This window comes from Pimephales promelas, chromosome 18 (assembly GCF_988280905.1).
Source record: "Pimephales promelas chromosome 18, fPimPro1.hap1.1, whole genome shotgun sequence".
Classification (NCBI taxonomy): Eukaryota; Metazoa; Chordata; class Actinopteri; order Cypriniformes; family Leuciscidae; genus Pimephales; species Pimephales promelas.
Genome location: NC_142786.1, coordinates 21,200,762 through 21,217,768, shown reverse-complemented (window position 1 = coordinate 21,217,768; position 17,007 = coordinate 21,200,762). Strand labels below are relative to the sequence as shown.

General features: G+C 39.1%; 2 protein-coding genes across 2 annotated transcripts; both read left to right on the top strand.

Annotated features, from left to right (window-relative positions):
* The first annotated feature begins 66 nt into the window (after positions 1-66).
* snrnp40 (small nuclear ribonucleoprotein 40 (U5)) lies at positions 67-6,589 on the top strand. Its single transcript, XM_039680439.2, has 10 exons — positions 67-306; positions 1,697-1,826; positions 1,909-2,002; positions 2,754-2,919; positions 3,826-3,948; positions 4,040-4,160; positions 5,046-5,128; positions 6,032-6,093; positions 6,176-6,279; positions 6,392-6,589. Exons 1-10 carry the CDS (start codon positions 196-198, stop codon positions 6,439-6,441), a joined length of 1,044 nt encoding a protein of 347 aa, XP_039536373.1. The 5' UTR covers positions 67-195; the 3' UTR covers positions 6,442-6,589.
* An 801-nt stretch (positions 6,590-7,390) lies between these two features.
* nkain1 (sodium/potassium transporting ATPase interacting 1) lies at positions 7,391-16,987 on the top strand. Its single transcript, XM_039680440.2, has 8 exons — positions 7,391-7,578; positions 7,794-8,099; positions 10,964-11,101; positions 11,224-11,304; positions 13,148-13,345; positions 13,444-13,504; positions 13,595-13,676; positions 16,670-16,987. Exons 2-8 carry the CDS (start codon positions 8,046-8,048, stop codon positions 16,677-16,679), a joined length of 624 nt encoding a protein of 207 aa, XP_039536374.1. The 5' UTR covers positions 7,391-7,578; positions 7,794-8,045; the 3' UTR covers positions 16,680-16,987.
* Positions 16,988-17,007: the final 20 nt, after the last annotated feature.

Here is a 17,007-nt window from a genome sequence, read left to right as displayed (position 1 = left end):
GAGTTTTAACAGTAACCAATAAGACCGCGAGTTGTGTGAGCCAGCCAATCAGAAGGCTTCGTGCTACCGGATGTGTTTTACTTGGCGAGCGTGTGTTGCTCGATGGTGGTGGGAAGCTCGGAATACTCATTCATTTAAAAAAAGCTCGCAGTTTTGAAACCTTTTCATTTATTGTTTCGTTTATTTATCACGACAATGATCGAACCGAAGAAGCGCGGTCTAGAGATGGCAGTCGTTCCCGTCGGTGTGAAGAGACCTCGGACAGAACTGGTGTCTGCAGCGCAGTCGCAACAACTCTCTGCTATGGTAAAACTGAGAGCTGAATTAGATTAAAACAACTAACTGTTGCTCATAGATGCATATATGCTGTCTATGCTGTTGAAGTGGGGTTTTGATTCACTGACTCGAATCTTTTGAATCAATTCACCAAGGGGATTGTTCAGTGTATAACATTGTTACGGCAATGTAACGGTTACGTTGTTATATTGACATTATACATTCACTTTCATTCCAGTCAGTGGAAATATCGAACAATTATACAAACAGAAATAAAACAACTAAAGAAAAAAAAGAAAGATAAAGTACCGAGGGTTGTTGTAATATAATTGTCTATATAAATAACAAATAATACTTTATAAAACTCACAAAAAAGAGTCTCTAATATACTGTCTACAGCCGAACTCCAGTCAACAAAACCATAAAGTGTTTTTATTTACTAATCTTGCATTTATGAATGTGACATTTGGTCAAAGATACAAGTAAACTAATTAAATGAAGGCACTTTCATTTATTACTTTCAGTATTCAGTGAAGCTAAAACGTGAAAGAGGTCTTGGACACTCAATACTTTCAATATGTCACATCATAATATTGTCACGGCAGTAAGTGAAGACAAGTAAGTAGTATGAGCGAGTAATTCAGTCATTCTCAATCGTTCACAACTAAAACCAGTGATAAAACCAGTCATTTTTATCAGTGTCGGGTGTAATTTAATTAATTTTCCCTTTGAAAAGTAAAGTAAGGCATTACTTCTATTTTTTTGTAATTTAATTACAGTTTACTGTATAGACTATAGAACAATTCTATATCAAAATTTAATGTTAAAATATCTATTTTAAATGTAACCTTCTCCCTTTACATACATTGGTCAGTTCAAGAATAATTTATGCAATTTTAAATTATTTATTTGAAAGAATCAGAAGTGCAGTTTCACGCCTATCCTTGTAATGTTCAACTGTTCGAGGTTGATGGATATGGGATTTGGTAAGTATTAAGTAATCCAATACTTTTTAGAGAGCATAGTTAGTACATTAATCTAAATTGACTTTTAAAGATGTAATTAGCAGCTAGTAATTTATTACTTTTTCAGGGTAACTTACCCAACACTGCCTATTATCCTTTATTGCACTTTGTGTGTATAAATATCTACCATGCGTTTAAGCATCATACATATTTCCCTCACCAATAACAACATCAATATAGAACATTTCACATGCTTCAAAAAGGAGAGACCACAGTACACGAAAGAATTAGTGCATGGAAGCGAACAAGAAGGATTTGCTTCACTTTAAAGGTTAAAATCGATTTCAGATTTCAGAACAGATTAGCGTTTCAGTCAAATGATGGGGGGGCTTCTTCATCCTTGAGAATTTCTAACTGCACCTGCATAAACACTAATCTGTTTGTGTTAATGTCAGGGGCCCCCCCGCAGCTCCAGTCTGCAGGCTCCCATAATGCTGCTCTCCGGTCACGAAGGGGAAGTTTACTGCTGCAAGTTTCACCCCAATGGAGCCACACTAGCCTCTTCTGGATATGACCGCCTCATCTGTGAGTCACATGACTTTTACTATTTTAGATTATTATATTGATTTGCTTTCGTTGCTTATGTCTGATTTTCATGTTCCTGTAGTGATGTGGAATGTCTATGGAGAATGTGAGAATTATGCCACGCTTAAAGGCCACACTGGAGCTGTGATGGAGCTTCATTATAATACGGACGGCAGGTGCGTTTGTGGAACAGATATTGTTCTAAAAAAGCTTCCTAATATAGTGCCGAAGTGATGACGTCACTTTGTAGGACAACTTGGAAGTTAGCACCGCATGGGTTCCCTCGATTGAAAAGCTATGGATTCTCCCCATAGACTTTTGGAAAATCGCAAAAAATAAGATTTGTGTTCAACAAAGAGTTGTGACCCTTACACGTTTTGACTATCAAGATAATCTTTACAAGTTAATCCAAAATGTATACATTTTGAAGCCTATATAAAGTTTTTAAAAGCACAAGCTGGTTATAACTGTGTGTTATGATCTATGTCATAGATCAAAACGTGAAAATATTTAGAGGCTTTATTCATCACAGGCCTTATTTCAGGCTATTTAGCAAAAACCCATTGAAAAAACCCATAGACTTTAGAGCGAGAAATGCTAACTCACTTCCACGTTTTGGCCTAAAGAGTCACGTCGTAACTTCGGCACTTTATATAGCATGTACACTCAAAAGTAAAGGTTTTAAAGGGTGTGATGCCATTGAAGAACCATTTTTGGTGGAACCTTTCAGTGAACATTTTTTAAAAGAACCATTTTTTTTTATAAGCAAAAAGCTAAAGAACATTTTTTCGCTATAAAAGAACCTTTTGTGCAATGGAAAGATTCCATGGATGTTAAAGGTTCTTTATGGAACCAAAGAACATTTATTCTTGAGAATGTACTCAAGAATAATGCATCACATACTCAGTGTGTGCTTGTGTCTTCCAGTCTGCTGTTCTCAGCCAGTACAGACAAGACCGTATGCGTGTGGGACAGTGAGACAGGGGAGCGTGTGAAGCGTCTGAAAGGTCACACGTCCTTTGTGAACTCATGTTTTCCGGCTCGCCGTGGCCCACAGCTGGCCTGTACAGGCAGCGATGATGGAACTGTAAAGGTAAACATGACACCAATGAACCCCTGAGTCTAGACTGGAAACCCACAAGAAGTCTTTCATGTCTTAAATGAATCTTAAACACAAAACTCCAATGCATTTTCAATCTAGCCTAGCATAATGTAGTCAAAATGGCCTAGTTTTAGTTTTTAGACCTGGTTTGTGTCCCGAACCCAATCTCTCTTTTAAGTGAAAATCTTCACTATCATAGTCTCTCTAGTATAAAAAGGCAAATAGCTAATCAATAGGAGTGTAACAATATATTGTGTCACAATATGTCATAATACATATTGTGGATAGGGACAAACTGTATTGTGAATGGTTCACCCAAAAATAAAAATTACAAGTTTTCAGAGTTTTAGTGTCCGTATTGCATTAAACTATTATATATAATGTTGATTTTAATGTATAATAATGCAATGTGGGAATATTTGTAGGTCCTGATAATGCCAAATGTCTCATGTTACCAGTAAAATGTTGCTTAAATTATTTTAAATATATCTAGTCTGCGACAGAGTGAAAGTATTCGTCTAAAATAATTCTGTATTTTCAGCTTCAGAATCATAAATATTTTAATTCTGGTTGTCCATTGTCCTGTGCTTTGGGTTATCAGCAAGTCAAAGTCTATTCATTTCATTAATCACCAGTACATTTTTTTGTTAACCTTTTATCATACGTCTTGGAGTATCGCATTAATATTGTATCATGAGTTCAGATATGTATCGAATTGTAACATGAGGGTATCGTTTCACCCCGACTAATCAATAAAATAAAGTTTGCCGTCTGTATTACGATAGATGTTACAGTAAGTCCTTAGGTTGTTGCTCATCATGCTTTTTAAATAAAACTAAGAGTGTACTGATGGTCTAAATGTGTCATTGGTTCCTCTTTGTTCATGTGTTGTTGTAGCTGTGGGACATCAGGAAGAAGGCCTCTGTTCACACGTTCCAGAACACCTATCAGGTTCTTAGTGTGACATTCAATGACACCAGTGACCAGATCATCTCAGGAGGCATCGACAACGACATAAAGGTCTGTGTGCAACAGCTTTTTCGCCTCAATTGTTTTTGAATGTTTTGATTTGATTGTTTATTCTTGTCTGTATGTGTGTTTATTGCTGCAGGTGTGGGACCTCAGACAAAACAAATTGATTTACAGTATGCAGGGTCATGGAGACTCTGTGACCGGTCTGAGTCTCAGCGCAGATGGATCCTACCTGCTCTCTAACTCCATGGATAACAGCGGTAAGCTTACATGTGTGTGTGTGTGTGTGTGTGTGTGTGTGTGTGTGTGTGTGTGTGTGTGTGTGTGTGTGTGTGTGTGTGTGTGTGTGTGTGTGTGTGTGCGTTTGTACCACTCATCTCCACTACAAATAGGAGAAAGAGGCTACAATTTGCAAGAGCTCACCAAAATTGGACAGTTGAAGACTGTAAAAATGTTTCCTGGTCTGATGAGTCTCGATTTCTGTTGAGACATTCAGATGGTAGAGTCAGAATTTGGCGTAAACAGAATGAGAACATGGATCCATCATGCCTTGTTACCACTGTGCAGGCTGGTGGTGGTGGTGTAATGGTGTGGGGGATGTTTTCTTGGCACACTTTAGGCCCCTTAGTGACAATTGGGTATCGTTTAAATGCCACAGCCTACCTGAGCATTGTTTCTGACCGTGTCCATCCCTCTATGGCCACCATGTTCCCATCCTCTGATGGCTACTTCCAGCAGGATAATGCACCATGTCACAAAGCTCGAATCATTTCAAATTGGTTTCTTGAACATGACAATGAGTTCACTTTACTAAAATGGCCCCCACAGTCACCAGATCTCAACCCAATAGAGCATCTTTGGGATGTGGTGGAACAGGAGCTTCGTACCCTGGATGTGCATCCCACAAATCTCCATCAACTGCAAGATGCTATCCTATCAATATGGGCCAACATTTCTAAAGAATGCTTTCAGCACCTTGTTGAATCAATGCCACATAGAATTAAGGCAGTTCTGAAGGCGAAAGGGGGTCAAACACAGTATTAGGTTATGGTGCTCCTAATAATCCTTTAGGTGAGTGTATGTGTATGTGTTATTAATGAGTTTACGTGTAAAACGTCTGCTGATGTTTTCTGTGTTTGAGACAGTGCGTGTCTGGGATATCCGTCCATTTGCGCCAAAGGAGAGGTGTGTGAAGATCTTTCAGGGAAATGTCCATAATTTTGAGAAGGTAAGCACAATTAATTGTATATGTTTACAACAACAAAAGAGATTACCTTGTTTTATAGTTCTTTAGTTGTTTATAAATACAGTATGTGATTTCCACTGTGATTGCTGCTATCAATTTTTTTTAAAGCTAGACTTTAAGGGTGTGTTCACACATGGCAGGTTTGGTTTGATTAAAATGAACTGGTGCGATTGCTCTGTTAGTGCGGTTCATCTGAATAAGTGTGAACGCTGTCATCCAGACCCTGGTGACACCAAACAAGTGGACCGAGACGCTGAAAAGATTCCAAACAAACTGGTGCGGTTTCGAATTAAATATGAACGGAACACAGACCAAAGACATGCAAATAAACCAAAAACGGTACATGATGTCACAAGATGTGACCTTTAAAAGGACAGATTCGCGATGTTGCCCATTAGGCATCAGAAACGAGTCTCATCACAGCAGATCTTTGTTGAGGGATTCCTGACACTGTTTTGACTTCTTTAGACATTTTATAAGCTCTTCACAAGTTCAACTGGTCAAAATACCATCATATGTAACTATGCACATACAACGAGCGCATTTATCCCAGAACACAGCGTTCGTTTGGATTTTCGCTAAGTTACGTCGGGAAATATACATAAAACAATCAGGTTGTGAACATATCCTTATGCCTTTTGGTTCGGTATCTTTAGCTTCAGTGTTAAAATGCCAATGTGGACGCTAAGCGGACCAAGTGAAGCAATTTGCAAGTGTGAACACCCTTGATAAGGGGTGACTTATTGATGATTTCTTTCAATAAACATCACTGAGGCTGAACTGGAAGTTCATTAAAAGCATTTTGTAATTAAGGGTTTTTTAACATCGCTGAGGCTAAACTGGAAGTTCATTAAAAACATTTTGTAATTAAGGGTTTTTTGTCAGAATCTTCTCAGATGCTGTTGGTCTCCTGATGGGGGGAAGATTGCAGCCGGTTCTGCTGACAGGTAAGGGTGTTTTTGTGTGCTTTATACAGTGTTTGTGCATTATGATTATGTGTGAGGTTAATATGGTGTGTTTGTTTTGTAGGTTTGTGTATATCTGGGACACAACAACTCGTAGGATCCTTTATAAGCTGCCTGGTCATGCTGGGTCTGTAAATGAGGTGGCTTTCCATCCAGAAGAACCCATTGGTAAAAAAAATATTTTATTCTAATAATAGAATATATAACTGGAATGATAAAGCGAGCACATTCTTCCCTTTTCTGCTCTATGTGTAACTCCAATATTTTATGTCTTCCACAGTTCTCTCTGGTTCCAGTGATAAGCGCCTCTACATCGGAGAGATTCAGTAACTGTGTTTGTGTGTGCGAATGCGGTTTATGTGTGACTGAATGTGAGAATGAGAAGAGGATGGGCAGATGGAGATATTATTTGGAATTTTGCCATTTGTATTTGGTTGTAAAATTGTGATGACCAGTTTGGGGGGGGGGGGGGGGGTGTATTTGAAAAACTTTGGCTTTTTTTATGCTTTTAATAAACTTGTTTCCAAAATTTGTATGTGCACCGTCTTTGTATATGAAATGGCTGTATGTATATATATATATATATATATATATATATATATATATATATATATATATATATATATATATGTATATATATGGGCTGTCAAATCGATTAATCACATCTAACATAAGTTTTTGTAATATGTGTGTTGCAAATGTATTAAACATGGTAAAAGTAATCATTTATGAATTCAACAGTGGAATCCAAGTTTTCTAAAAAGAAACAATTGCTTCATATGATGAATTTATTTAATTTACACTTTAATTCATTTTTATACATAAACAGTGCACGTATATAGAGCATATCACATCAAATGTGAGACAACAGATAATTTAGTCAAAACACTCCCTTATTGTTTGAAGAGAAACTAAAAATTCTTCTGATTTCTTTGTGTACACACACATAAATGTGTGTATATATATATATATATATATATACACACACACACATATATATATGTGTGTGTGTTGTGTCACGTGTGTACACATGTACTGTATATATTATATGTATAGCCAACATATTACTGTAAGAGTGTGTGTACTAAAACTGTAGTGTATATTGCGCATGTGTACACCTTGCATACTTTGACGTAAAATTTGTTTAAATATAGAAATGTTCCACTTTGTAATTGTAATAAGAGCGCCCGCATCCGCATGATTGTTTTCTTTGTGCTCAGCCTCAGAGTAAAACGCCTCATGTCTTGCCAAGCGCGCGACGAGCGTCTCTGTGCGGTTGCGCGAGCGGGTTGCAGTCAGACTCGCACGAGGGTGTCTGATTTCCACCCACAAACCCTCACCCTCCTCCCGGTGCCGATGTTGACAAAGAGCCGGAGCAGGAGGATGGTCTCTCAAACTACAGAGCCAGTCTGAGACCCCCGACGGTACATCGACTCGGAAAAAAACGATTACCGGACGGACCTCACGGTAAGTCACAAAGGCTTGCTTTGTGCTCGCTCCGGATTTCATTTGCGTTATTTTCTTACCTCGCGCCCTCACTCCCTCCCCCGCCCCTGTTCGCGCTCCGTCTGATGCTTATCATATGATGCTCATTTCTGCCAGTTAAACGCGCTCACTGACTCTTCTCTGTTCTTTGTGCTATTTTGGGGCTGTCTGCGCCTGGTACCCGGTGCGGAATGAAGGTGTGGCAGATCCGCTAAGATTGGGATCCTGTAGGACGCATCGGTCAGGACAATTCCGCGGAGGAGGTCCGGTATGACCGGCAGACACCAGAAAGCATCGACTCAACGAAGCATGCACGCGGCCCGGTGGGCTTCTTGATGTTTTTGAACGGTGATCGTGAAGCAAGACCCTGAAGCGCGCTGGACCTCACCGGGGACTCCGCTTTCTCCCGACGCCTCGCGGGGCCCAAGCCGTGCCTCAAGCGCGAGAGCATGGGTCCGTGCGACGGGAGGTGCACGCTGGTGGTCATCTGCTGCCTGCAGCTGGTAAGACAGTGTTGTTGTTCATTAATTCATCTCTAGTCTTACCTGAAAAGATATTGTGTGTGTGTGTGTGAGTGAGTGAGTGAGTGAGTGAGAGAGAGAGAGAGAGCGCAGGGTGTCCACTGGCCTGAGGTTGTGATTTGGAAGAGGTGAAGCCAAGGGACAAGATGCCCTGGTTCCCTTTTCAGTCGAATCACCTGTCAACTTTCCATACTTCATGCCTTTGCTTCAAACTTCATGCCCCAGATATGTTTGCATATGCATGATTTGTTTGTGTAACACACAGATGAGGTGCATGTGAGGATGAGGGTCTCCTGAGGAAGGGGCTCTACTCTCATAGGGCTGTGGGCCGGGGCTCCCGGCAGTTTCCATGGAAACAGCTGCAGCACAGAGCTTTGGGATTGCTCCTCTGTGTGTGGAGACTATATTTTTATTGACCATTGGCTTTAGTGGGTTTAATGGTCCACTGCAACCTGTGCTGCTAATTCATTGTTTTAGAGTTAGTTCAACCCAAAAATGAAAATTGTCCCATAATTGACTTACCCTCAAGCTGTCCTAGGTGTATATGACATTCTTCTTTTTAAGCCAAATGCGATCGGCGTTATCTTAAAAAATATCCTGGCTCTTCCAAGCTTAACAATGGCAGTGAATGGAGGACGAGATTTTGAAGCCCAAAAAAAGTGCATCCATCCATCATAAAAGTGCATCCATCCGGGGTTAATAAAGTCCTTCTGAAGCAAAGCAATGCATTTTTTGTGAGAAAAATATCCATATTTATAACTTCATAAACTATAATCACTGGCTTCCGTTAACTGCCGTACGGGAGTCTAGTTCCCACGGAAGAGTTACCTTTGACACAACGCATGACGAAGGATGTGGGAGCAAGCGGCAACATTCTAATCTGAAAGCTGAAGCCGACCCGGAAGTGCGAAAAACTGCAATACATCTCAAATTTAGACTTCTAATTCATGATCAAGAGGTCAATCCAGTGATTATAGTTAAAGTTAACAAAAAAGTTGCTTTTATTTACCCCTGGAGCCTTATGTATTACTTTTATGATGGATGAATGCAGTTTTTTGGGCTTCGAGGTCTAAGGTACCCATTCTCTCCTATAGAGAGCCTAAGTCCCTCCCCTTCCGGTCGACCACCATGGGACCTTATTTCGGAAAAATATTGAATGGTATGTCAATGGCGAGAGACAACAAATATTTTGATCTCATTTGAATTGTGCCCTGAATTACACATTAGATGTTTGTCAGTTTAAATGATACATTTTATAGTAAAGAAAGTCGCAGTTTGATGTAAAACCGTTGAGGTATAAGAGTGTGAAAATACGTAATTACAAAGACTACAAACCCCAAAGGCGCACATTTTCTCTCAATGAATGAAGCTAACTTTACTGAGGCTAATTTCTGTCATTGTTTCTATAGTCTTACGTTATAATCGTAACGTTACGCCATCATACCTGAGTGTTTTGTACCAGACTGCACACACACGAGCAGCGGATCTCGTTTCGCTTCCCAGAAGATGTAGTTCACAGAGCGATTTTCACATAAAACTAAATGTTACTCTTCTGTTGTATGACAAACTGAGACGTTTTTGACTTTCAGAATTATCTTTTAAATTGACAAACATCATATGTGTAATCGAGGGCACAGTTCAGACGGAATAAAAAGATAAGTTGTCTCTCGCCATTGACTACCATTCATATTTTTTCCGAAATAAGGTCCCATGAGCCTGAAGCGGAGGGGCGGGACTTAGGGTCTCTATTATAAAGCTTGGAAGAGCCAGGATATTTGTTTAAATATATAACTTTAATATATGATATTATACAGTTACACGAGTACTGTAACTTGACCTAGGATGGTGTGTATAACTATATTGTATGGCAGAATACCACAGCAAGTGATTGGGAGCACTTCAACTCGGCGCAGTAATATCATCACTCGTGAAAAGTCCTCTCACCCCTCTCATTCTCCAGATTGATGATATCACTGCGCCGAGTCCATAGATATATATGCATGAGTCGAAGTGCTCCCAAGCACTTTCTGTGGTATTCCACCATACATTATAATTATCCACTTTACACGCTTAGAAAAGTGCAGCGTTTTATTTTGCGTCACTGTCCTAGGTCGAGTTACACTGCATTTAAATAGGGTGTTTGGTCTAAAAAATGTGTTTGGTCGCTTCTCTGCTTGGCCCATATTGAATGAACTGGGCTAGTTAAGTCTTATCAAAGTGTCTCGTGCGCCAGACAAGAGAGGTATGTATCAACTCGTCTTAGTTAAGGGAATAACATAGTTTAATATGAAAAAAAGGTGGAGTAGGCTATCCCTTTAAAGTGCACAGCAAACATGGACTAGACACAGCTTTGGAGTTTGGCTAACTAACCCACCACCAGACTCTCTCCATCATCAAATTAACCAAAATATTTGCTAAATGCACATGCGAAGCAGCAGAGAACATGCAGTACTTTGTCAATGTCAATGATGGACGTTCCAGTGTACGAGAATCGCATTGGCGCAGATTCCCGTGGCTGATGATCCTTCTTCGAAGAATTTTCCGTGGTTAATGTGCACTGGGCCGTTTCTTGGATGAATGCTGCGCACGTCAATCTCTGCCAATAATAGTCGCCAGCAATACCAGATTTTGTGTACTACTTTCCTGCCAATGTAACTTGGGAGTCTGCAGCACAAGCTTGTTTTGCCAGTCTCATATTTGCCTAAATAAACCCAGTATAGCTCATTTTGAAGTCTGCAATGATGTGGGACAAGCTATACGTGACATTATCTGTATTGGCACACGTTTTTTTGTGCATGCAATAAAAAGTTGAATGATTGTGCATGTAATCTGTTCTTGGTTCACAGGTCGCTGCATTACAGAGGCAGGTGTTTGACTTTTTGGGATATCAGTGGGCTCCCATCCTGGCCAATTTCCTCCACATTGTGGCTGTCATTTTGGGAGCATTTGGAACGGTGCAAATCCGCTCCAGATATCTAATACTGGTAGGCATAAGCATAATCATGGTGAGACAAACAAATGTCAGAATTCACAAAGGAAAAGTGTCTTATGAACACTACATGTCTCGTATGTGTTAATTAATATAGTTGTGTGTGTGCTCTTTCAGTATGCTGTATGGCTTGTGCTCTGGGTTGGCTGGAACTCTTTCATCATCTGTTTTTACCTGGAAGTTGGCCACCTGTCACAGGTGGGTGGATTTACTTCATTGCTCCAGACTCCAGTCATTGTTAGTCATTGTGTAAATACACCAAAGAGTCCGATTAAATGTTTGATATCATGCATTGTTGTGCTTTAAAGGGATAGTTCACTTTGAAATTAATTTTTGATATGTTTTCGCTTACCTCAAGGGCATCCAAGATGTAGGTGTCTTTGTTTCCAAAGTAGTTTCAATTTTGATATTTTTAGGTCAAACGGTTCTTGTCTGTCAGTCATATAATGGAGGTCTATGGTCACCACCTTAAAGAGCATGCACAGAGAAGTCCAGATTAAACATGATTTAATGACTCGTAAATGTAAGTACACATTGATGGCCTAAGACACGAAACGAGCGGTTTGTGTGAGAAAACGAATAGTGTTTATATCGTTTTTACCTCTTGTTACGACAGCCATGTCCAACTGATCTGAAGGCATGGGCACTTTGGTCTGCGCAAACGCTGGAAGGGATCACTTGCGCATCTACGTCACTTTTCAGAAGTGTTACCTTTCACTGTGAAGATCTAAACAGATTTAGATATACAGGAAATCGCAATGGAAGACGATTTCGATATATCTAAATATGTTTAGTGAAAGGTAAAACTTCCGAAATCTCTGTGTAAACAATGAGTGTCATAGACACGCAAGTGATCACTTCCAGCACTTGCGCAGACCGAAGCGTCCGTGTCGTCACATCAGTTGGACATGGCTGTGGTTACACGAGGTAAAAACGATATAAATACTGTTAGTTTTCTCACACAAACCGCTCGTTTCGTGTCTTAGGCCATCAATGTGTACTTACATTCACGAGTCATTAAATCATGTTTAGTTTGACCTCTCTGTGCATGCTCTTTGAGGTGAACCGAGGGTGGACCCCCTAAACCTGCATTATATGACTGATAGACAAGAACGGTTTGACCGAAAAATATCAAAATTGAAAATACTGTGGAAACAAAGACACCTACATCTTGGATGCCCTTGAGGTAAGCTAAAAACATATCAAAAATTAATTTCAAAGTGAACTATCCCTTTTAATCTTAAAGTCAACATGAAATGTTTTTTTTCTTCTGTATTTTCATGGACATTTTATCTAATTTTATTAATTGGGAATAGTTTTATGAAAGATGGGCATCCCATAAAAGAGTTTATTGGTTAATGTGATCTAATAGGAAAATAGGGCTTGAGGACATTTTAACTCTTTCCTCACCATTGACAGATTTTTCCTGCTTTCCGTGTTTTCACTGCTAAAAAAATACAAAAAGATAAAAACAATAAAAGCATTGCTAATGGATGTTGTAGTCTTAGAATAAAAACACGATTTTCTCAGCTTTTTGTTCAAAATGTTGCTTTTTTTTATTAAACACCCACATTCAAGTGTTGATAAAAAAAGAATGCATAGAAAAAAGCTAGAATAATTGTTTTCTTTTGATATATTGCATGCTCAGATATTCATGCAACAAAATATTCTGGGGGCCATGAAAGTTTTCTGAAAATGATTAAAAATGCTGGCGGGGAAAGAGTTAGTAGATTAGGAAGACAAACATTTTTCTTTGGAACAGGATTATTATCATTAACTAAAACTGAATATTAAATACATATAAAATACAAATATTAATAGAAAAACTTCTAAATATTTCCTTGGCAATAAACTGATATAAGTTTGTACAAGTTACATTCAAATTAAAAGACTAATAAAATGCAAAAGCACGTAACAAAATGACTAAAATTTCAACTAAAATTACCATGAAAACTAAAAATTCTATTTAAAATGTTTATAAAACTAAAATAGAGTAAATAGTTGAGTTAATGATTATTGTTCTGTTTGTGTTCTTCTTCAGGACAAGGATTTTCTAATGACATTTAACACTTCGCTTCATCGTTCCTGGTGGATGGAGAACGGGCCTGGTTGCTTAGTTACTCCAGTGCCTGACTCACCATTGGCTCCTCAGGATCATCACGTCATCACTGTCAGTGGCTGCCTACTGGATTACCAGTACATAGAGGTGGTCAGCTCAGCCTTGCAAGTGTTTCTTGCAGTGAGTGCTTTCGTTTGATCTCCTTTCTTTACATGTACAAAAGTACATGCATATGAATGTTTGGCCTGTTCACGTATTGGTTTGGTTCTGTGTTTCAGCTCTTTGGATTTGTTTATGCCTGCTATGTCAGTCGAGTCTTCCTGGATGATGAGGACAGCTGTAAGTGTTCTGTATTTGGAAATCTGCTGTTAGACACTGAATTACAAAGACACTGAAGTGTTTAAGTTTTGATGACTGTCTCTGTTGCAGTTGATTTCATTGGAGGATTGGACTCTTATAGTTACCAGCCTCCACAAAAGAGTTCTCACTTACAGCTGCAGCCTCTCTATACGTAAGTACTCGCTCAATAAGGCATTCTTTACTAAAAATGTACTCTTTCAAAATGTTGTCTCTATAAAATTTGTTTTATTTATATATAGTGTGTGATGGGACTGTTTAATTGTGTTTATTTGAATAACTAGTGCACAAATAAAAAACCCACTTGGAACAAGATAAAATGGCTGCAACCAAAATTACATACTCCCCTACTATAAAGGGAATGTACATCATTTAGTGGTGAAAATGTGCATACTTTGCACAGCATAGGTACTATGTAATATAAAAATAACGTTATTATAGAAGTAGAGCCAGACCGATTTATCGGCAAGCCGATATTAGGCATTTTCCAAACTATTGGTATTGGCAGTTATAATGGCCGATAAATGAATATTTAACAAATAAAATAAAAACGGACGAAACACGCTTCAACCATGTCATGAGTGTTGGAGTTGTACAGTTTGTCCACCAGAGGGCACTCTACACTCTCCCTGTTGGCAACACTCGTGTATAACGCGCCACACATCCTGCAACACACTGATCCAGTTTGCAGGTAGCTTATAAAGCAATGTAGGGACTAATTATTATTTTATTTATCAGAACTTTAATATATTTTGTGTTCCTCTGTTCTGTTGTGACAATAAAAGAAACAAGTTTCTTTTTAAAATGCATTATATTATTTTAGTTAAAACTCATAAATAACTACAAACAACTAATGTTACGGAAATCTGTTAATTTTTTGTTGCGCGATTCTGGGAAGAAGAAAAAAATAAATATCGGCCGATATATCGGAATATCGGATTTTAAAACCAACAAATATTTGTATCAGTGTCGGCCTTCAAAATCCTTTATCGGTCGGGCTCTATATGGCAGTACTTCAAACAACAGGCTGCATCCGAAATACTTCCCGGCTATATAGTTGGCAGAAAACAGTATGTGACAAAAGTACACTATGTCTGAATTCACAGTACTCATAAAAGAGTCAGCAAAAAGTACCCAGATGACCTTCTACTTCCGCTGAGATTCTGAAGTGTGCATACAATGGACACTTTACTATCCCATGAGGATTGGACTTGTGAAGGACAGTGACGCTGGCAGATCACATGATAATTAAGAACGTAGTACATCCGAATTACATTAATACTACAGAACGTACCGTTTTAGTGGTTTCAGAGTAATGGAGTATCTCCTCAAGAGAGTGTGTGATTTCGGACGCAGCCACAGCCTATACATAGTTCCCACAGGCAAAAAAATTGTCACATGACCTCCCCGGAGACGCCATCTTTGAGGGCAAAACCGCTGTGTTTACCATAGGCGTTTACAACGTTTTATCAGAGAATGTCGTTTTACAAACAAATATTTATGTCTGTTTATATTGTTATGCAAATCATGAAAAGACAAAGTGTAATAGATTATAAAGAGACTATTAAAACAAGACATAGAGAGGTACAATGCGAAAATTTCATTCATAAATGGTGTGTATCCTTATGCAACAAAAGAAGCACTGAGCACCGATTATGCAACTTTGCCTCAGATACAGTATTTTCATGTGTACAATTATCTGGTATTGGTGAGGAGTTTTTACACATGTGAGCATTTCCAAGCCTGGAAATCACTGGAAGTGTACGATCAGATTGACGTGGGGTTGGTTTGGTGACGTTTGCTCAAGTGCAATCAATGGAAAAGTAACTTAAGTCATCATAGCGAAGTAGCATGATGCTAATCTGTCTATTAAAAAGCCATAGCCTGCACAACTTAATTCCTATGTTCCTCAGTCACCGGTGATTTCTGTTATATGCATGTACTTGCGGGCGTCATGGTTCGGTACATGAATATTAAAATAAATAACTCGCGTGCAATTTAATTAATGTAATGAAGAACTACATTATACGCGGGATCTTTAGGGACATAATCTGAGATTGCAATGCTGGAATGTGAGATCAAACAGTGGAAACAATGTTGTTTTGTATGTTTTTAATACCTCGTCATTTTGTTCATACAGGACATTATTCAAACTGCAATGTGTTAACTTATATTTATTTACACTCGCAATAAAACACAACATTGTGCTTTTGTCAAACAAATTCTTGTGTGTTTTGAGTGAGTTTCTTTCCTGTTTATGCTCGCCAGCCATAATCTCCGTCGTTGTTCGGACAAAAGCTTAGTCTTCTCACATCCATATGGAGTCTAATGACGGGTATAGTGTAAAATCCCGATTTAACTGAACCTCCGGCACGATTTTATCATCCATTGACTCAGCAGGAGATGACCATTTTCACTTTATAGCACGAAACTCATTTCACTTCGTTCAACTCGTATTGCTTCTTCTTATGTTTTGCCCTAAGCTATGGCGCCGGGTCGGCAAATGCCCGTATGTTGTGACGTCATGTGGGAACTATGTATAGGCCTATGTCACACCTCCTGCTGTAGGGATACAGAACTTCCGGTCAACAGTATTTCTCGATAAGGATTTAGATGCCTAAACCATCTGACTAGGTAGACTGACCATGAGCTATGAGGGGAAACGAAGTTTGTATGAAATCAAACTTGTTTAAAGAAAAACTTGTTTTATCCACGATCTTATAAAAAAAAAAATACACTACCCACAATCCTAAGCGTAGTAGCAACGTCTGCTGATTGGTCCAACTCGCTGTTACCATAGAAACGTTTACCTTACTGGCGAACGGCTAGAGTTACCCACGGCTGTTGTTGTAGTGTACCGGGTTGCTCTGCATCAGGACGTAGACAGCCATACCTCAGTTTTCACACGTTCCCACTTGAGTGTTTTCATTTACCATCCAAACCACATCGTCATATGTGACTTCAGGCAGGTTGAGGAGAGATTTGAGGAGTCCAGCGGTATCTATCGGACTCCACCATTGTAAAAAGATAACCGGAAGAGCCGTATCCCTACTAAAAGACGTACTTCCGGTCTTAATTTTTTTCGTGACATAGGTCGATTGGTTTAGAAACTTCACTTCATAAATGTATGTTTTTATTTATATCTAGGACTGGATAAAAACCAGAAGAAAACCCCAACTTCAAAGGAAAACAACTGCTAATCTCTGAGAGATGAAGTCCTCTGCATTGTGGGAATTGTTCTACCAACTTCAACGTCTGTGTCTCTCGAACTTTGTCTCCCTCTATTGGAGAAAATATATAGTGCCACACCAGCCAGAGTCACAGAGAGAGAACGAGCATATGGACAGGACCACAAGAACATGCTTACGCAAGCATTATTAAATCAGACTTGAAGACAGTGACAGATCTTCTGTGTGTGTGTGTGTGTGTGAGTGCGCGCCTGTGTGCACATAGGCCTTTGTACATGTTTGTGTATTCACAAGGCG